This window comes from Musa acuminata, chromosome BXJ2-4 (assembly GCF_036884655.1).
Source record: "Musa acuminata AAA Group cultivar baxijiao chromosome BXJ2-4, Cavendish_Baxijiao_AAA, whole genome shotgun sequence".
In the NCBI taxonomy this organism is placed as follows: domain Eukaryota; kingdom Viridiplantae; phylum Streptophyta; class Magnoliopsida; order Zingiberales; family Musaceae; genus Musa; species Musa acuminata.
This window is the reverse complement of record NC_088341.1, coordinates 32,655,884-32,676,992: the sequence shown is the minus strand read 5'-3', so window position 1 is coordinate 32,676,992 and position 21,109 is coordinate 32,655,884. Positions and strand designations below refer to the sequence as shown.

At 38.5% G+C, this 21,109-nt stretch overlaps 1 protein-coding gene across 2 annotated transcripts; it reads left to right on the top strand.

The window, feature by feature from the left end:
* Positions 1-2,384: 2,384 nt before the first annotated feature.
* LOC135610369 (E3 ubiquitin-protein ligase UPL3-like) lies at positions 2,385-18,634 on the top strand. Of its 2 annotated transcripts, none has more exons than XM_065104793.1 (17): positions 2,385-3,532; positions 4,128-4,238; positions 4,366-4,482; positions 4,582-4,749; positions 4,831-4,992; positions 7,004-7,252; positions 7,333-7,454; positions 7,581-8,973; positions 11,577-11,666; positions 11,909-13,498; positions 13,602-13,832; positions 13,916-14,020; positions 17,464-17,544; positions 17,624-17,692; positions 17,782-17,910; positions 18,021-18,137; positions 18,221-18,634. In XM_065104793.1, the coding sequence occupies exons 1-17, from the start codon at positions 2,657-2,659 to the stop codon at positions 18,284-18,286; spliced, it is 5,676 nt and encodes a 1,891-aa protein (XP_064960865.1). In that variant the 5' UTR covers positions 2,385-2,656; the 3' UTR covers positions 18,287-18,634. The 2 variants fall into 2 exon arrangements, with proteins under 2 accessions (XP_064960865.1, XP_064960864.1); XM_065104792.1 differs by having other exon boundaries at positions 2,519-3,532; positions 17,615-17,692; positions 18,221-18,492.
* Positions 18,635-21,109: the final 2,475 nt, after the last annotated feature.

Sequence of the window (21,109 nt, the reverse complement as noted above, 5' to 3'; positions counted from 1 at the left end):
TGAGTCAATTTAATTAGTAATTATTTGTTTAATTTGGTGGTAGTGATAACTTGACTCGTATTTAGATTCTAAGTTTGGCGATGCACATCCGTGGTTGTATCTAATCTATCTTCCCCTTTCCTCTCTTATGTTTATTTTTGAAATCGTACAATTTGATATTTTGTAATGCGATACTATCTCTCATTCTCTATTTACCGCTCACAAACTCGCCCTCATGTGGCGCTCTTCCTTCTCTTCATCTTTCTATTTCTTCCTCCGCACCCTTGTTGGTACCTTAGTTAGGACTCCTCTTCTCACCTTGGCTAGTTGTGCTTAGTGAAGTACATCGTTACGCGTCCAATGCTATCTTTCCTCTTCTCATCTTCATCCGAATTTGATATATATATTTGTTTAAATAATTAAAACTTAATTTTTTTTCGTATGATTAAAGTTCTTTGTTTTAATAGTAGCCACGAATACAAATCTTAAGATATTTTTTCTATTTTTAATCCACATAGAACTATTTTAGAATATTTACATCTCGGAACATATAAAAACATCTCAATCAAAATGGATGGATAAAACATAAATTTAGACACATTTTGAATTTTGTATATGTTATGCTTCTTTCTACTTCTATTTTCTTGACTTTTTTGGGTGAAGCATTCTCTTATACTTGCATATGTAATTAATTGTACCTCCTCTTTTGTTATTTTTCAACGATCTCCATTTGAACAATTGGGATGAAGCAGTTCTTACAACACTTACAGTTGTAAAACTCCAAACTATTTAATCTTTAAAGTTCTTTTTGTTGTGCTTGTTTTTTTGTTCTTCTTCTTCAACCTCATGACAATCATAAGTTGCAACCTCCATCAAGATTGTGTTGTTTTCTTGGGTATAAAATTGAATACAAGGCATATAAATGTAATGATCACATGTTCTCTTTTGAGACTTTATTATTCATAAATATTTTGTGTGTTCTTTTTCCCATCAATGTTGTATATGATGGTCCAATGACAAATGTTTTGGACACAAATTCTCATAATACTGGTTCTTCATTGTTCTAAAAAAGCATGTCAACCCTCTACTCATTAAAAAGGTTTTCATTGTTATTTTGTTGTTGGCACTATATATGAACTTTGCTTATTACTTAAAAGGCTTCCATTAATCCATCTTATCTTATCAAAACTCAAACGTTGCCTTACCTTATGAAAAATCTATAAGATGATATAAATGAGTTTATAAGATAAGGACTATAGAACTATCGAACGATACAAAATCTATAAATGATTTATCTAAGAATATAATATTGATTATGAGAAAAATATTTACTATAATTGCTCGGTTGACTATAATTACAACTCTTATTTACTTCGATGAAAATTTTATCAAATATAATATCTCACTGAAGGAAGAGATACGTATGCAACATATAAAACCAATACCACTATCCTTCAGATGATATAATTATTATCGATAATGATATTATTAGAAACCAACATCATAAGGCTTCTCTACATAAATAATTCGAAATTAAAGATATTATTAAACTGACTTGTTCCTCCATGATATGAAAATCTAGAAAAGATGAGTAAGATATTTATGTTTTCTCTTGTAAAAGAATATCATTATTAGATGACAATCTCATTTAGGTCTCTCTCACACTTGATATCTATTTTGAAATAAACGTTTTGATGAAGATAAAGATGAACTTTGTGTTAGACGCAATGCTTTCTATTTATAACCTTGGTTTTCTATCCACTTATAGTTAAAAAAATGTATATTTTGGATAATATATTATATTAGGATCTATAATGATGTAGCAATTTCCATCATTATTTTAAATTTAAAATATCCTCATATCACTATAAAAAAATATATATTATTTTAAATTTAAAAACTCAATCAATCTATCATTTTGATTTCATATTAACATAATGCATTATACTATAACTCGTTGAACCTAATTAAGAAATCCCAAAAATAATGTATTAGATCTCGTGAATTGATCGAGCTTCAATCTAATTAACTCGCAAAATTTGTGTGCAAGGAAGTGAAGATAAGTGAACGTTAATTAAAAGGAAAGGAAGCATTCTTGCATGCTTAAGTGGACTGCTTAACAGTTCCTTTAGGATCTCTAATGGACTTTAATGAGGTCGATTATGGACTAACTATATGAGTTTCTTTTTTATTATTTTTTAATTCATATGATGGTGAATGCGATTGGGTTTTATATTGGGCCCGATCGAGAAATTAGGCCCAATTTGAGATCAGTGAATTGGAGTTGTAAGCTCGGCCCACTTATATTATGGGGGCCCGTTTCATTGAATTCGAGTTGGTATTCGGTAACGAGCGGATACAAGGCGTTCGGGAGCTTTTTAATCCCCTCCCCTCCTTAGCCCCTCTTCCGAATCCTTCGATCTCCCCCATCGAACTCTGGTTCGGCCCCGTCTCTCGAAATCCTTGGTCACGTCGAAGGAACCCTAGAAAACCTACCTCGATTCGTCGAGATCTCCGCCGATTTCGATCGATTCCGATCCCTCCCCTCGGTTAGAGCTTCGATCTTTGCGTTACTACTACTATTATTATTTTAGATCGGAGATGCCCTCGGTCGATTCTTGATCGCCGCCGCCGCCGCCGCCTCCGCCTAGGGGCGAAGGAGGTTTTTCTTCTTTGTATGGAAACACGCAGCCGGAAGCGGGCGGAGGCCTCCTCGTCGGCGCCCTCTTCTCAGACCCCTCCCGCTGCTCCCCGACCCGCCAAGCGCCCCCGCATCGCTCTCTCCTCCCAGGCTCCCCCGGCCCTCTCGACGCGCTCCCGCCGGTCCCAGAACCCCCCGCCGTCTCCGCCATCTTCCTCGTCCTCCGCCGTTGCCAACGCAGTCATGGACTCTTCCGGCGGAGACTTTATCGGCCGCCGACGCCGCACTTCTGGAAAGAGTCGTCAGCCCTCAGGGGATCGCGACCGGGATGCCTCTGACAAAGGAAAGGAGGCGGGGGCATCCAGGGCGAGAGAGAGGGACAGGGACGCTGAAAGGATCTTAGGGTTGAGCTTTGACGGGGGAGGAGCAGATGATGATAACGACGGCGATGGCGGTCTTGGCATCCTCCATCAGAATCTGACATCCGCTAGCAGCGCCCTTCAGGGGCTTCTCAGAAAACTGGGCGCTGGGTTTGACGATCTCCTACCGTCGTCAGCTTTGACGGCTTCTTCTTCCTTGCAGCAGAGCGGGCGGTTGAAAAAGATCCTGTCAGGTCTGAGGGCTGATGGAGAGGAGGGAAAACAGTTCGAGGCGCTGAACCAGCTTTGTGAGATGTTGTCCATTGGGACTGAGGATTCTCTTCTGTCGATGTCGGTTGACTCATTCGTGCCTGTGCTCGTGGGGCTTCTCAACCATGAGAGCAATCCCGACATCATGCTACTCGCTGCCAGGGCTCTCACCTACTTATGTGATGTTCTACCTTCATCTTGCTCGGCTGTGGTTCGTTATGGCGCTATTCCTTGTTTCTGTGCGCGACTTCTTACGATAGAGTACATGGACCTGGCAGAACAGGTGCGCTGGTTTCCTATATCTGTTATGCCTAATTTTCTACCTTGGTTTTATTATTTATAGATCCCATGTGGCATGGAAATCCAACATGGATTACCCAAGTAATATGTTATTTGATTTTTCTGAATGCTGTTGCAGATTAGGAATGAAATTCAAAGTGAAAAAAAGCAAATTGTTCAACCCTCTATCAATTTTTTTCACAATGTATTTATTTTATATTTTAATTTTAGTAGCTAGTGGATCAGATATGTGTTCTGCTTTGAGTATCTACTGCATTAGATGGGATAATTTGTGACTTCATTGGCTAACATATGTTGAAGAAGGTTGAACTTGTTTTATTCCTCAATTAGATATTCATAGTTGTTGTATCTGCAATTAAAAAATATACAAATGATTTTTGACCATGGGATGAAGATAAATAAGATGTGTTTTTAGTTTGTCCTTGAGTCATGAATGTTAACCTCAGAATTTTGGCTGGAAACTGTTGCTGATGAACAATTTCTTATGAACTAAATGATTTCCATTTGCCACTCAATCTGAAATATAAGTTCACTACCAGTTACAATTTGATGATTTAATTTGCTTGTATATTTTGTAGTCCCTACAAGCTCTCAAGAAGATATCACAAGAGCATCCAACTGCTTGCTTACGTGCTGGTGCACTTATGGCTGTGCTATCTTATCTTGATTTCTTTTCCACAGGAGTTCAGGTAATTGAATCTTCATCAATTTCAAACTCCAGCTGATATCTCGTTGGATGGCTGTTGGTTGTTATTTTAGTTCCTATTTATATTCGTGGTCATGTCCTTGTTATTTTAATTTCAATCTCCTTTCCAGAGAGTTGCGTTATCCACTGCAGCAAATATGTGTAAGAAACTCCCATCTGATGCAGCTGATTTTGTAATGGAAGCAGTTCCATTGCTGAGTAACCTTCTCAACTATCATGATTCAAAGGTAAAGTAACTAACTTCCTGGGGATTGCTGAGGATCCTGTTGAACGGTTTTTCTTTTTCCTGTTATTGATTTCTTATTAACTGCTAATTTCAATGAAAGGTTGTAGAGCATGCTTCTGTCTGCTTGACGCGAATTGCAGAAGCATTTGCATTATCTCCTGATAAAATAGATGAATTGTGTAATCATGGATTGGTTGCACAAGCTGCGGGCCTTATATCTCTTGGTAATTCAGGAGGACAAGCCTCCCTTAGCACGTCTACATACACGGTAGGCATGTTTACTATTTTCATTTAAGAATGAAGACTACTTTTCAAATTTATTTATGTCTTTCTTTAATGTTCATTTCAGGGTATACTCCGTCTTCTCTCTACATGTGCTAGTGGATCTCCTCTAGCTGCGAAAACCCTTCTTCTTTCAGGAATCAGTGCCACACTTAGAGACATTCTTCTGTGTTCTGGGCTTGTATCCGGTTCTTCTGTTTCACCTTCCTTAACAAGACCACCTGAGCAGGTACTCTTATTTATTGTGTTTTTTGCTTCCTATTCTTGTGAGAGTATTGCTATATGGTGTCTGGTGAAAGCCTTATCATGTTAGCATGCCTAATGTGGCTGAATGAGAAAACCATCTTTAAAAGAGCTAACAAATAAAAACATGGCTATCATTCTACCTTGTCAGCTATGCAAACTAGCATGTTTCGGCGAGATTGGGTATTAAAAGAATATTCTTCTTCAGTATGATGACTTCTATCTTTTATGATTACTCCAACTTAACTTATTCTTCAGTTTTACGAATTTAGCTAACAAAAAAAAAAAAACATGGCTATCATTCTACCTTGTCAGCTATGCGAACTAGCATGTTTCTGCCAGACCAGGTATTAAAACAATATTCTTCTTCAGTATGATGACTTCTATCTTTTATAAGTACTCCAACTTATTCTTCTTGAGTTTTACAAATTGAGCTAACACAAAAAATATGGTTATCATTCAACCTTGTCAGCTATGCAAACTAGCATGTTTTAGCCAGACCAGGTATTAAAAAGAATATTCTTCATCAGTATGATGATTTCTATCTTTTATGAGTACTCCAACTTATCACTTAGCTTAGTGGAGTAAAGCTAGGATCTGATGTGGGACAGTGGGGTTTCTCTTCTTGATGTCTAACACATTCAATGAGTCCTTTCTCTGCTGACATCCTTTTCTTATCTTTTATCCTTGTACATCGCATGCAGAAATCATGTTCTTTAGAAATTTTTTGATAATTTGGTTACTTTTTGCATATAAATTTGACTTTCAACAGTGTTGACATTGTATACTTTGCAGATTGTTGATAATCTTATCTAGCTTTCTGCTTATACTAAAGTTAAACAAATCCTGTATATCCCCTAGTGGATTATTGGTCTCAGTTGGATTGTTGTGCGGTTAGGCCTCTGGGGAAGTATATAAGAAAATTTAGCAGAGAATAATGATTGTATGTGTAACTATAATTAGTTTGATACAGTCTGGATTAAGTCTTTATCTGTTTAATTTTTAACTGATTGCCTTGTTTGTATATTGAGCTATGTAAATTGAACTCACATTATGAATATCGCATGGGTGATAGGAGTGTACAGATTAGTGGATAGCGGCTTTTTTCTATTGATCATCTGTTTGCTGATCTTTTTTTATGGGTTTTTTTGGACTGTATTTATCATTCTGATTCCACCGCACCATCGGTGTTCTCTCATTTGATTTCGAGGTTCTATGGCATGTCGAGAGTGTCCAATACAATCCTATATATGTGAGTGATTTATCCTTGTTGGAGCCAAAAGCGGCATTCTTATATTATCTCAAGCTTAAGAGAGTTCCGTTAGTTGATTGCAAATATTATTTTTCTCCTGGCCTTGACCAGATACTTAAATGGAGGATCGGAATGGTTAGCATTAGCACTATGCTGCCTGAACCATGAATGAACCTGATGCTTATGCTATTATTGCTAAATGGATACATTCAACACACACCCATTTACTGTACGGTGGCTGCTCGGTATACCCACATATCACATGTGCTAACAATATTTATGGCGGAATATCATGATGCATGGGCATAAATAATGTATACGGATTCCATTCAGCAGTCATTCTGCCTCCTGGTCTCCGACAAGTTCCATTAATGTGTGGCCCCATGCAACTAAAATATTAACATTAGGCGCATTGCACCATCATACAACTGATTTTTTAATTTTTTCATGTTCATAAAGGCTCCTCAGTTATTCATTACCTTCCTACCAAATGATGCTTGCAGGTGGTAGTTTATATTCCCAAAGAAGCAAATTATGTATACCTTTTCTATGATATTCTTTATACAATTGGCATTTACTATCTTGAGCAGCTGTCTATGTGATAAATAGCATGCTGTTATGATATTTTTGGTGTCAAAAGTAGTTTCTTTAAGGAATAATATTTAGATTTTCTGTTCACGTACTGCAGATTTAAGGTCTCGCTTTAGATGTTTTGTTATTAACTTATTTCACTTATTTCCTTAAGGTTTATGTGATTGTGAACCTTGTGGATGAGCTTCTTCCTTCCGTGCCTCAAGGAACTATTTCTTTGCCATTGCCTTCTAATGTTCTTGTGAAAGGATCAGCTGCCAAAAACTCTCTTCCTAGTTCTTCTGGTCAGCATGCCGAACCTAAAGGAACAACAAGTGAAGTATCGGCTCATGGGAAATTATTGCAGGACCAACCTGAACTTCTGCAGCAGTTTGGAATGGACCTACTTCCGGTTTTAATACAGGTTCTGTGGCATTTTTGGTCAGAGTTTGTGATAATTTTTGTTTTGTTTGAGCTCTGACACCTATGACTCTTATTGAGCAGGTATATTCTTCCAGTATAAATGGTCCTGTCCGTCATAAATGTTTGTCTACAATTGGGAAGTTGATGTTCTTCAGCTCAGCGGATATGATCCAATCCTTGCTTAGTGTAGCAAACATATCCAGGTACCTTACCAGTCTCCATGAAATGCTTTGCCATAAATCATGTACCCTTTTAGAACCTCTTGCATGGTAGCTGCCATATTATTCTATTCTAAGTGGCATAACTGACCTCTGTTATGTTGGTTGCAGCTTTTTAGCTGGTATTTTAGCATGGAAAGATCCACAACTTTTGATCCCCGCTCTTCAGATAGCTGAGATTCTCATGGAGAAGCTCCCTGGAACATTTTCCAAGATGTTTGTGAGAGAAGGGGTTGTTCATGCTGTGGATATACTAATATCCTCTGATCCTTCTCTGGCGCCCATCTGTGAAAAGGATGATGATGCTTTACCTGGAATAACTTGGCGTTCTCGGCGTAGTCGACGGTGTAGTGGTGGCTTGAACACAGAAAATAGCTCAGTTGACGACTCAAAAGGATCTTCATCAGAAATTTCTGTCTCACCTCTGCCTTCAGTCGAGGTTCCAAATGCCAATTCTAGTCTTCGTGCTGCTGTCAGTGCTCATGCCAAGGCTTTTAAAGAGAAGTATTTTCCAGCAGGTTCTAGTGCAGTTGAAGCAGGACTCACAGAAGATCTTCTTTGTTTGAAAAATCTTTGCTCAAAGTTAAATTCCCTTGTTGAAGATGCAAGGTCAAAATCCAAAGGTAAATCTAAAGCACTTGGGTTGTGCTCCTTTGATGTTTCTTTTAGTAGCGAGGAACAGCTAGATGAAGTAATAGCAGATATACTAGCTGAACTTTGCAAAGGCGATGGTGTATCGACTTTTGAGTTTATTGGCAGTGGAGTTGTTCTGGCATTGCTAGATTATTTTACTTGTGGAACATTTGGAAGAGAAAAAATCTCTGAAGCTAATTTACCAAAGCTTCGACAGCAAGCACTGCAACGGTACAAGTTCTTTATTGCAACGGCACTGCCTATGGAACTTAAGGAAGCAAATAGAACTCCCATGAGTTTGTTGGTTCAGAAGCTTCAGAATTCTTTATCTTCTTTAGAACATTTTCCAGTTGTAATTAGTCATTTGTCTAGATCTAGTAGTGGAAGCGCACGCTTCTCAGGTCTAGGGTCCTTATTTCAGCCGTTTAAGTTGCGTTTATGTCGAGCACAAGGGGAAAAATCTCTTCGTGATTATTCATCGAATGTGGTACTAATTGATCCTCTAGCAAGTCTAGCTGCGGTTGAAGAATTCCTTTGGCCAAGAGTACAGCGAAGTGACTCTGTTCCGAAGTCTTCAACATCAACAGGCAATTCTGATTCTGGAGCTGCTGTTGGATCTGCTGCTCCGACACCACCAACTCCTGGACATCGTCCTTCAACCAGGTCTAGGTCATCAGTTACAATTGGAGTTCCAGCTAAAAAAGATGCTTCAGATGGAAGTGCCAATTCTTCTAAAGGGAAGGGTAAGGCTGTCCTGAAATGTACTCCTGATGAATTAAGAGGACCTCAAACAAGAAATGCTGCCCGTAGAAGAGCTGCATCAGATAAAGAGATGGAAATAAAACCTTCACAGAGTGAATCTAGCTCTGAGGTTTGTCCACGATATTTACTTCCTTTACTAAATAATTTATTGTATTTCTGATGTTCACATGCTCATAAGTTCTTAAAGCTTGAAATTCCAATCATTCGAAATAGTTGCACGTAACTTGTAGCCAGCACATAATCCCCATTTGGATCGGGTATATGGATCTTTCGAGATAGATATGTAAAAAGCCATAACCTGTTGCCTACATATGAACCCCTAACTAATAATTAGACTCACATTTTCTCAGTAACAGAATAGTTATGCATGGTCTTGCGATCGTCCAAAATATTATAGATTCCATAGCTTCTTAGGAATATATGTCATAAGATATATTTAGCATAAAAAACTTGAATAAATCATTGCACTATTGTTTTCATGCTAAGCTTGAATATCATATGCTTTGCCACACTTTCTACTTTGCTGGACACTGCATCAAGTGATTGATTTACTTAGGATTGGGGGTGAATCCTTTCCTTTTTTTTCTAATACTTAAAATTTGAAATGTCTTAAAGCTTTTGCTACTGCATTGAGTTACATACTTAAAAACACTTTTAATTCTAATAAAGATCATGTTCTTTTGTATTCATCTATAAAATCCATGTCATTTGCTATCATATTGCTGTGGCAGATTTTTTTATGGATGTTGAATCCCCATAGTTTGAGATGTTCACTGTTGTTAGAATTTCAAGGTTTAAAACAAGGCTTGAATTATTATTGCTACACATTTTATATATGCTGGGGCTTTAAAATTAGGATCCAGGTCTACAATAGTAATTCGAAGGAAGAAATAGGTTTCATCTTCAAGTGAACCAGAGATTATTATGATGATGAAATCAGACAGATCAAGGGTGCAATAATTTAAACAAGCATTGAAGTACTTGGTAGAGTGTCTAGACTGGTTCGCTTTTTGGCATGGTTCACATGTTGTACATCAGCATGTCAATCTTTATTTCCCTGTGATGCATATCTAGGTGGTACATGGCATGCTTTATACTTCTGTGCACTCTAAAGGATCAACTGAATATATTTTTAGGGAAATTGGTTGAGTTACCATGGATGAAATTTTATGGGGTATATGAGCAAATACGAACTATTGTGTGAACATGTTTAATACTCTAACTAAGCTGGTCATCTATGAGGGTATAACTTATGTTCATTGTGCCGTAAGATGTTTAAACTTTACACATCTCAGTCAATTTTACGTCTTTCCCAAGTGTATAGACATTAATTTCTGAAGGTTTAGTTTTACAATTACAAGGCTATTAATAAGGTGATCTGGTACAGTTACCTTGAAGGATCACAGAATCAAATGATGTGATGCAACAGTATGGATCAACTAATATTTCTCCAGGATGGGTGACCAGTTGATGAATTAGAACATCAAATTATTTAATGGAGTTCATTAATAATGCAATTTATTTTATTGACCACTGAGACTCTTTCGCAGAACTTTTTCTGACAATTTTTTTGAGACTTAACAAAGCACATTGGCTGGAGCTGGTCTCCATATAGTGTCTGTATGTATGGCCTTGCTAACATTTTGATAGTTGAAACAAATTGTAATTTGTAAGAACATTATATCTTATAGGTTGCAACTAATTAAATAAATACTTTTACTCATATTGTCCTGTTTCTAAATCAGTGATTGTAAACATGGTACCCCTGTGTTCTGGTCCAACATTTATCTATCCCTACGACACAGTCCCGATGGTGATGATTGGGCTCGTTGCCTTTCAAATTATCCTTCCACAAAAGTTCCTAGACAAACAAGGAGCATCTTATGATAGATGCACAAGAATAGACATCCAAGATGGCATGTTAAAATTCGATAATTTGTGAAGTGACTGTCATCTGATTAGCATATAAAGTCCATCCAATAGGAGCAATGATTGATTTTCATTGTTCTATACAAACTTGGTTGAAGAATGAGATGAGTGAGAGAGGAGAGGCAGAGGTGGCCTTCTCCCTTGGAGAAAAGAAGCTTGCAGTGGAGGTAATTTTATGTAGGAGATGACTTTTTTAATTTTATATAGTGGACGTATATATGTTTTCTAACTGACAAATTTAAACATTCAAGTGGTATGCTGGGATGAATATACTCATTTCTTCTAACATATGTTAACTATTGGGTAGGAAATTTAATTGTATAGAAAAAGATGGGTTGTGAAATGTAACAATCAATAGTGCAGGTTCTAGACTGTGATTTTGCTAAAATGTGGTTTGCAGAATGAAAATTTCCGAATATCTTATTATTTGCTTTTGCCTAATTATGTTTAATTAAGATTTTTCAAATATTTGAAGTGCTTGATCTAGCTCACCGTGTTTATTTTGCATATATGAGTGCAAGTAAGGATTGCAAGTATACCATGTGGTATGTGAACAATAGCATACCTGATGAAGATGGGCTTCTTATGGTATCATTACCAAGTTTCTTAAGTGATTGCTTGGATGGTTCATTGGATATAGCTCTTTAACTTTGGCTGCATGATGACTTGATACTAATTTTTTGGTTGAACTCTTTTCTATCTTTAGTTTTATTTGAGCTCTCTATTTATTTTTCATTTTTTACATCATCATTTATTAATAAAAATAGCCTTAAATGACCGCAGGATGAAGATTTGGACATGTCTCCGGTTGAGATGGATGACACTCTTATGATTGTGGATGATGATGTCTCTGATGAGGAAGATGATCATGAGGTCATGGTGATGAATATTTTGTAACTTTTTTGTAATCTTACGGAGGGTTTCCTCTTCTTTAAATTGATTAAGAACTTATGTGTGTTCAACTAAATTTAGGACTAATAAACATATGTCAACATGAAGAATCTACTTGTTAGGATCTAGAAAAAAATATTTTTAAGTTCTACATGCATACATGTCAGTGTTGTTTACAATTTCTATTTAATTATTGCGGATACTGATAATTGTTACTCTTTCAGGTGTTTAGAGATGACTCTCTTCCTGTTTGTGTACCAGATAAGGTACATGATGTCAAATTAGGAGATTCTGCTGATGATGGTGCTGTTTCATGTTCAGCAAGTGATAACCAAGTGCAAACAACATCTGGTTCCAGTGACAGGTCTGTCACAGACAAAGGGGCAGAATATACTGAACTCCAAAGGGAAAGTGCTTTTGGTTCCAGAGGTGCAATGTCATTTGCTGCTGCTGCCATGGCAGGACTTGCTTCCATTGGTGGCAGAGGTATCAGAGTTGGTCGAGATTATCGTGGACTTGCCTCTTTTAGCACTAAAAGTAACCATCAAAATAAATTGATATTCACAGCAGGAGGGAAGCAGCTTAGCAAGCACTTTACTGTATATCAAGCTTTTCAACGCCAACTTATTCTCAATGAAGAGGGTGATGAAAAATTTAATGGCTCTGATCTTCCCAGTGATGGCAATAGCTTATGGGGTGAAATATTTACCATAACATATCAGAAGGCTGATGGGCAGGTTGACAAAGCTTCCCAGGGAAGTTCAAATCTGTCAAAGTCTTCGAAACCTGCCTTCGCTTCCGATTCTGTCGGTGACAATAAGTGGCAAGAAATTTCACTTCTTGACAGCATCTTGCAAGGGGAGCTTCCCTGTGGTCTAGAACGATCGAATCCTACATATAATATATTGGCATTATTGCGTGTGTTGGACAGTCTAAATCAACTATCAACCCGTCTAAGGATGCAGGCAGTATCCGATGAGTTTGCTGAGGGAAAAATTTCAAACCTGGATAAACTTTATAGGATTGGTCCAAAGGTTCTGCCAGAAGAGTTTGTGAATGGAAAGTTGACTCCGAAGCTTGCTCGGCAAATTCAGGATGCTCTCGCATTATGTAGTGGTAGTCTTCCTCCATGGTGTTATCAGTTGACAAAAGCATGTCCTTTTCTTTTTCCATTTGAAACCAGGAGGCAATATTTCTACTCGACAGCTTTTGGTATATCTCGTGCATTGCGCCGACTTCAGCAACAACAGAATTCTGACAATCAGAATTCAGCTAGTGAAAGAGAGTTCCGTGTTGGCAGACTGCAAAGACAAAAGGTCCGTGTTTCTAGAAATCGTATCTTGGATTCTGCTGTAAAGGTTATGGAGATGTATTCTAGTCAAAAAGCTGTTCTTGAAGTTGAATATTTTGGTGAAGTCGGCACAGGATTGGGTCCAACCTTAGAGTTCTATACCCTTTTAAGTCATGACTTGCAGAAGGTCAAATTGGGTTTATGGAGGTCGAACTCTGCATCAGAAAGTTCTGCAATGCAAATTGATGGGGATGAAACAGATGGTGGAAGGAGTGATTATGGTTCAGAAACAAAGAAACCAGGCACAGAGTTACCTGATGGAAGAATAGATCTTATTCAAGCCCCCCTTGGCTTATTTCCTCGTCCTTGGCCCCCTAGTGCAGATACCTCTGATGGTAGCCAGTTTTCCAAAGTTATTGAATATTTCCGTCTGGCTGGTCGGACAATGGCAAAAGCTCTACAAGATGGACGACTTCTGGACTTGCCACTTTCGACAGCATTTTACAAACTTGTGATGGGCCAAGTAAGTCATTGTAAAGAATTCTATTTCCATTCTGTCAATGTTCAGATCTCATCCATCGGTTTGATTATAATTTATAACAGATGAAAGTTATTTATTGATATAGGAGCTTGAATTACATGATATACTCTTATTCGATGCCGAGTTTGGAAAGATATTGCAAGAGATGCAAGCCCTTGTTGGCCACAAACAATTTCTAGAGAGAAATCCTGGTAACAATCAAATGGCAATTGCAGATTTACGTTTTCGTGGTGCCCCAATTGATGACCTCTGCTTAGATTTCACTCTTCCTGGCTACCCTGATTACATTCTTAAAGGAGGAGGGGAAAATATCATGGTAACAACTCAACATTGGTGTTCATATTGTTACTTTCTTCACCATTTTGTCTTTGATGAATTATTAATTATTGCTGCTTCTAGGTTGATATCAACAATTTGGAAGAGTATGTTACTCTAGTTGTTGATGCAACAATTAAGACAGGAATTAAGCAACAGATGGAGGCATTTAGAGCTGGGTTCAACCAGGTACTAACTTCCTAATTGTTTTCCAGGTTTTTTCATCTTCAATTCATTAGGATTATCTCTTGTTGAGTATATCCAAGTCCCATCTCGTGCCGACCAATGGTGTCGTTCCTGATACATATTGGTCGATACCGGTGTATCGTATGTTGATACGTCGATATGTACCAACAAACTAAAAAAAGCCTAAAAACCTAAAAAAATCTGAAAAATAAAAACCCTATTTTAAGCCTTTTAATTATAATTTAATATAATTTAAATTAAATTTAATAAGACTAAAGTTGAAATAAGGATTAGATGGTGAATTTATCTTTTTTTGACATTGGGTAGTAATTTTGCCACTTCTCCGTTTCTTTTAATCATGTTGAATCATCTACAAAGATATCAGTAATGCTAGATTACATATTGAAGCTTAAAAATTTTAACAAATTAAGTAACAAAGAAAGCAAATTATATATAGTTGCTTCTACCACCAAAATTAATGACATGACTCCACAACCGGTGAATCAGATTCTTGGACAATATGAATTTGTATATCATTATGGTACATATTGTCAAGACTTAGTTAGAATTACTTAAGTCATGAGGTACTCTTATTTTAATTGTCCGCAAAGAGTCAGTCTAGATACAACTTCGCTTAGGTTTTGAAGGACCTTTAAAAGTGCAATGGACAAGTCCACGAACTTGTGACTTTACAAACATTTCAACAAACACTTAGTGTGCAAGAGAGAAGAGAGAAAGGGCTTTATAAGGCAAATAAACAATTGTAAGTCCACAAACGATTGCTTATTGGGTGTCGGAGCGTTGGCAAGTTTCTGTAGGCATTAGGTGCGAACTTGTGAATCCAATCAACGCCCAATACTACCTCAAATCCTCATCCAGTCTTGTCACACCCTAGTGGTTCAAAGGTGTTAAGATGGTTGACATTTTGCATTGCACTGCAGCTTGTAGAAAACAAGTCATGACATGTGAAAATTGAGCCATTTTGGTGTAGTTTTGCCCATTCTAATGAGCGATCGTTTTATAGTTTTGTAAATTATTCTTGCTTCTAATTTTTAAGCAAAAACACATAAAAACAACGTAAACGAATGTACATGCAAACAAAAGCGACAAACAATTTCTTACTGAAGGTGTTATGAGTGCATGATAGTCACCCGTGACATTCTCCCCACTTGAGTTGTTAATACCCTTGTCGACGCTTGCTGGTACGCTTTGATGATTGCATCTTCATGTCTTGGGGCGTCTTTAGGCTCATAACTGGCTTTTGTCCGAGGAAGCTTTCTTCACTTCACTAAGTACTCGATCTGCTCTGTTCTGTTGGGTAGCTTTGTCTTGCAATTTGCTAAAATGGTTTCAACTCGCTTTTTATAGGAGGCTCTAGTGGGGGTATCTGAGTTTAAATATTTCGGGAAGCATCTTGTGGATTTAAGTTGTTGGCTTTCAAGTTGCTCTCATGGAAGACCTTATGAGTTTTGATTCACGTCAACAGTTGCAACTTGTAGGAGACATTGTTTACCCTGCAAATAATTGGGAGGGACCTTTTATACTTGTGCACTAATCCTTTGTGCACTTTATGCCTAAAGAACTAGAGTGATGTTGGTTGGAGCTTCACCAACACCAAGTTTTTGACTTTAAAATCCTATGGTCGCCTTCCCATCTCTGCCCACTTCATCTTTTTGGTTGCCTTTTACAAGTATGCCTGTGCAATATTTGCGTTTCGGTGCCAGTCCTTTGCAAAGTGATATGTTGACAAGCTACTTTCGATATAATCGATCATTAATGTGTGAGAAGTTGACGGTTGTTGTCTAGTAATGATCTCGAAAGGGCTCTTCACATAGTCTTGGATGAAAGTGTTCTGGCGGAGTTGTCTCAGATTACTTTGTGCCACAAACTCAGTGTTCTCAAGTAGGAACTAAGTTCTCAATTGTTGCTTCAGGTCCTCCTATGTGTCCACTCGACACTGACCTTGTTGGATTTCTTTCTGTTGTGTTGTTTGCTACAAGAGTTTTGCATCCTTATTTAGAAACATGCTTACTCTCGAAACTCTAGTGTCTTCTGAGTTAGGCCTTGTCGCTCGAAAGTATTACTTCATGCCGAACAAAAAGTTATCGAGTTTTTTCATGTCCTTGTCTCCACCGTGGCAATGTGTCCCGGGTGCCCTCAAGTTTTGTGGCGGAGCAATATAGGTGTTGTCCCCCTTTCATGAAGAGCTCTTATGAGTAGCGTAATATTTGTCGTGAGGTTCGCCACATCTCGTTGGTTTTGCACGTACTATTCGGTGTCTTCCATCAATCTCTCAACTCGGGACTCGACCTTGTTGATTCGTGATTTCGCCTCCGCTTACGAGTTTTCTATATCAAGTAGCCTTTATTGGCTTGGATAGAGTTCTTTTAAACTCGCTTCGAGGAGATCAAGGTAAATGTTCCAGTTGGCGCTCCAGATTGGGCTTCGTTTGCTCGTGGAGAATAGCCAACTTCTCTCGCTTGTCATTCTTGCTAATGTGCTCCTCTTGAGCGGCTCCAATAACTTGAGAGCGAGTTTGCACTTGTAGCCCGGCAATGAATTTTCCAATATCTCACTTCTTTTCCTTTGTGTATATTTTGTCAGTCCTTGTGGGGGATAAGCCTAAGGAACATGAGAGCTGTTGGATGAATTGTTGGGGTCATGTTCAAGGATTTTGATGCTGATTATGGCCAGTAATAGGTTCAGTCTGGGTTAAGCCGCATTTATGTTCGATCCATTGCGAATCCACACAAAAATTGAGCTTAAATTTGAAATTTGTGTTAGGCGCTTCCTGGCCTTGATATCTTTCAAGACTTACACTAAAAAAGAACTGAAGTTCAAGCTATATTTATGTTGAATTCATTGTAAATTTTATACTGTATCCCCAAACGCTAAATGTGCTCAAGTTTGAGGACTTGGGTTATGGTAGTTCATGGCTTTAACATATTGTTAAACCTTATTTGAAGTTAAACCCAGTTCCATGCGTTCAATTGTCAGGACAAGAAGTTGGTTAGCGGATTATAGGTGGCTATTGATAACTATTGTTAGTTGACAATTCAGTGAAGAGACTAGGATGGATGTGGGAATCCTGTTGGCTCTTTTTCCTGTTTCTAAGATCGAGGAGTTTCCATGTTTCATCACTGTGTTCTATTTAACTTGGTTTTTCTTTGGCTTAAGTTGGTTTTATGCAAATAGTCACTGAAGACTTATTTCAAAGTGAGTCAATGCTGAAGAAGAATTTCCTGATATCTTTTTGTACTTTCTCAAAATGTTAGTATATTGAAAACAAATTTTCAATCACAAGCCCTTGACATATATTGAGTTCTCTCTTTAGAATATTGTCACTGTTTTTAGATTTGTCCCCTTTCGGCACCATGTAGCATTTGTTTCTATGGTTTGTTTATATTGAATCATACTTATTACGTTCGATTAACCTAATTTTTTAGGTCTTTGACATATACTCTTTGCAAATATTTTCACCACATGAACTTGACAACCTAATCTGCGGACTTAGAGAACTGTGGGAGGTAAATTATTTGTATTATCGATTTACTTCGAATTAATTTCCTCTAAGGTAATTAGAATAACAATTTTTAGATCCTGCAGCCCGAGACTCTGGTTGATCATATAAAGTTTGATCATGGGTACACTGCCAAGAGTCCTGCAATTACTTATGTAAGTTCATTCTCCCAGTGCCAGAAACAGTTGAAATATATGACAGTTTCCTTCAATTGGTACTTAGCATGGTTATTTATTTTCTTAAGTTGCTAGAGATAATGGGAGAATTCACACCAGAGCAGCAGCATGCTTTTTGCCAGTTTGTGACTGGTGCTCCGAGGCTTCCACCTGGTGGTCTAGCTGCACTGAACCCAAAGTTGACCATAGTTAGGAAGGTACCTTTTATATTCATATAGGTGAATTATTAAAACATACTGGTGCTTTTTATGTTTTACATTCTAACTTGTTTCTCTATGGATCATTGCATATAATTTCGCGGTGGCAGCACTCGACTCCGGCAAACGCTGCAAATGAAAATGGGGTACCTGAATCAGTTGATGATGACTTGCCTAGTGTGATGACCTGTGCAAACTACCTTAAACTCCCTCCTTACTCGACCAAGGTTCTTTTTCGTCTTCCGTGTAGTTCTTGAAGTTTGAAATATTTTTCTTGTTTGCTATTCCACTGATGAAATACTTTCTGCAGGAAATAATGTACAAAAAACTCCTTTATGCTATCAGGGAAGGCCAGGGATCATTCGATCTCTCATAGGCTTCCTAGATATGCAGCAGCATCATGGTGGAGTCTGCTTGCTGCTCATTTTGCCCAATGTCATGCCAGATCTATTTTCTGGTGGAGTTAAATCATATTTTTATTTTTTAGCCTTTTGATATTTGTATATTCTCATCTATAGTCGTAATTATCCAACAAATGCTACTCTTGTTTCTTTAGTTCTATTACTATTTTGTTCTCTCAAAGTACCTACCTACCTAGTTTCACGCAACCATCACCAATTCTGTGCTTCAAGAAAGAATGCAACCAATGCGTGTAAATAAAGGTATCTGGTTTCTTTTAAATGTAGTGGTTTCAAAATGGTAATTAAATTTGCATTTCATATTATGCGAGACCTTAACATATTGTGGTGCCTAGTTCAAGATACTTGTTTAGATCCGAATTTATAGCTAGTGATGAAGTGGACTGAATTCTTGAATGTTAAAAATGTTACTAATGTTGAGATGCATTGTTTGGTGGACTCAATGAGAATGCCTCATTTTGTTTTCCCTAGAAATGAACACCTTTTTTTTTTTTGTTAATGATAATCTTAATTTTATAATATTGAATATTTTATATATACATGTATTCTGATATGAGAAATTTCTCCTGGAATTTGGTTGCAGCCGTGGTCCCGAAAAAGCCAGTTCAAGAGGAGCGTGACATTTGTGATGGTGGGTCATGGTGTCGGGACGGAGTAAATGTGCTTTCTTGCATGATAGGCAACTTGAACGGTGACTCGAACGACGTCGAGTTAGAGCTGCTGGTCCACGCATGTATGGTTGGAATGTCGATCGGATCAGTTGGAGATTTGAGGTAGAGAACATTTTATTTGACATGATGTCAAAACCTTAGTGGACAAGGATGCTAGCGGGGGTCGTTAGCGACGATATCTCTTAGCAGTGGTACAAAACCTTAGTGGCACTCTCGAATAGGATGGGATGGGATGCAAGGAGGCATTGAGAGTTGGGAAGCCAATAATAAAGGAATTACAAGTTCGTTTCGTTGCAAATAGAGACTTCTCCACTAGAGTATGCTAAGCAGTTTCATATTACATGGATATGTTAGCACATTCCCATGCGGCCTTAGCCTCTGCTTCCAACCCCGACCACTTTCGCGCTTCATCTATCTGCTCGATGAAATGTTTTGGGTCACCGGAAGCATCCCCAAGGCCGCTGCAGCACGTGAATTACACATGAAAGCACAGGTGGGCTTGACGTTAAGAACCTTAAGCCGGGTACCGTCGACGTCGATGTTGCATTCAGCACTGCATGCGACCACTATATGTACGTTCTAAGCGTCGCGGAGCTTACTGAGCATGTGGTAGAACCTTTCCGTGACCCCCTGTTAGGAATTAGTTTAAGCTGATCCCTAACCGTTGCTATGGCTCGTCTCACTGTTTGATGCATTAGAATGGAAGAACCAGCGAGGTTGGAACATCATGTCCCTTCGATGCATCCCAAGTCCTTGGTCGGTTTGGACATTGTCGTCTCTAACCAGATGATCTGACGACATCTGGATGCTTTCCTTAATTCCAAGCATGGCAGCAACATCTGGATGCAAGGAATGGCGTGTCATTGATGAGATAAACCAAAAAAAGAAAACGGACGTGCATAAGCATCCTTCTGATTTCCATCTTTTGTGGTGCTCGACTCATGCCTTCGTGGACGACAATGTTCCCAAATGCAGTGCTTTGGTAGTCCCGACATTGCCATACTTCGTGGCCAGGAAACAAGAAAGCCCCACATAATTAGCAGTGGGTTCCTGAGAGGAAACAGCAACCACAGAGATGATAGGACCATCTCGACTAGCCGAAAGCTCATGTCGGCTGTCTAAAACTTGCAGCAGCAGAGAGGAAGACGTCTCAACATCGAAGCTCTCAAAAGGATCGAGATAGTGGAAGCCATGCGAAGACAAGTAGTGGACAGACAACGAGCGAAGCTTCCTTTTGAGTCTCTAAATTATGGTCGCATGGTTTATGTATGGTGGCTTGCACAAACCGAGACGATGACGAAACTCCGTCCTTGAGAACGTGTCTCTATGGGATGGTGGTCTGCTAATCTACATTATCACTAGGTTAGATTCCAGCAGCACTACCGGACTAATCTGCTGATGCGAATGATGAAGGAATCCAAAGACAACCGGTTCTTGAAGCAACAAAATGTAATCCGAAATGGTGGCTGGTACTTTACATGATGACGATTCTTCACAGGCAATTCTCCAATGGGTTGATGGAGAGGATAAGGAATCCTCTGCTATACGAAAAGTGTCGTCCATACGAGAGTGCGAGGCATCGTGTCATAAAGCCACACGATGTAGAGAAAGAAAAAGTGTTTTGAGTGAAAATATGATTGTCCGAACATAATGAGATCTTCTTCCACATTTGTTTTTTATTTTTTTCGGAAAGAACTGAATCCAGAAGATATCGAATCATGTAAAACTACGTTAGGAGAGTTCTCCCAATTCTAAGCTTCCGAAAAGCAGGAAATGTGTCACTAAATCAAAGCTACAGACAACACAGAGAGTACGAGACATGTTCTTGGATTAGCTCGAAGGAATGACTTCTCCTTCACTCCCTCGAAGGAATCCACAACTTGCCTCTCTTCATCATGCCCATTTCAACGTACCCCACATCATCACATGGTTGCCCGGCTCGCAATAATATATCATGCAGCTTCCTCGAAGTGGTCAATCCTCTGTTCTCGAGAAGCGCGACGGTAGCTTTAATCGGTGACAGTTCGTGCCGGGAATCCAATCCGAATCTGCTTTTGCTTTCTCGTTTCAAATTTGGCTTTAAAGAAAGCGAGACACGAGACATGGAGG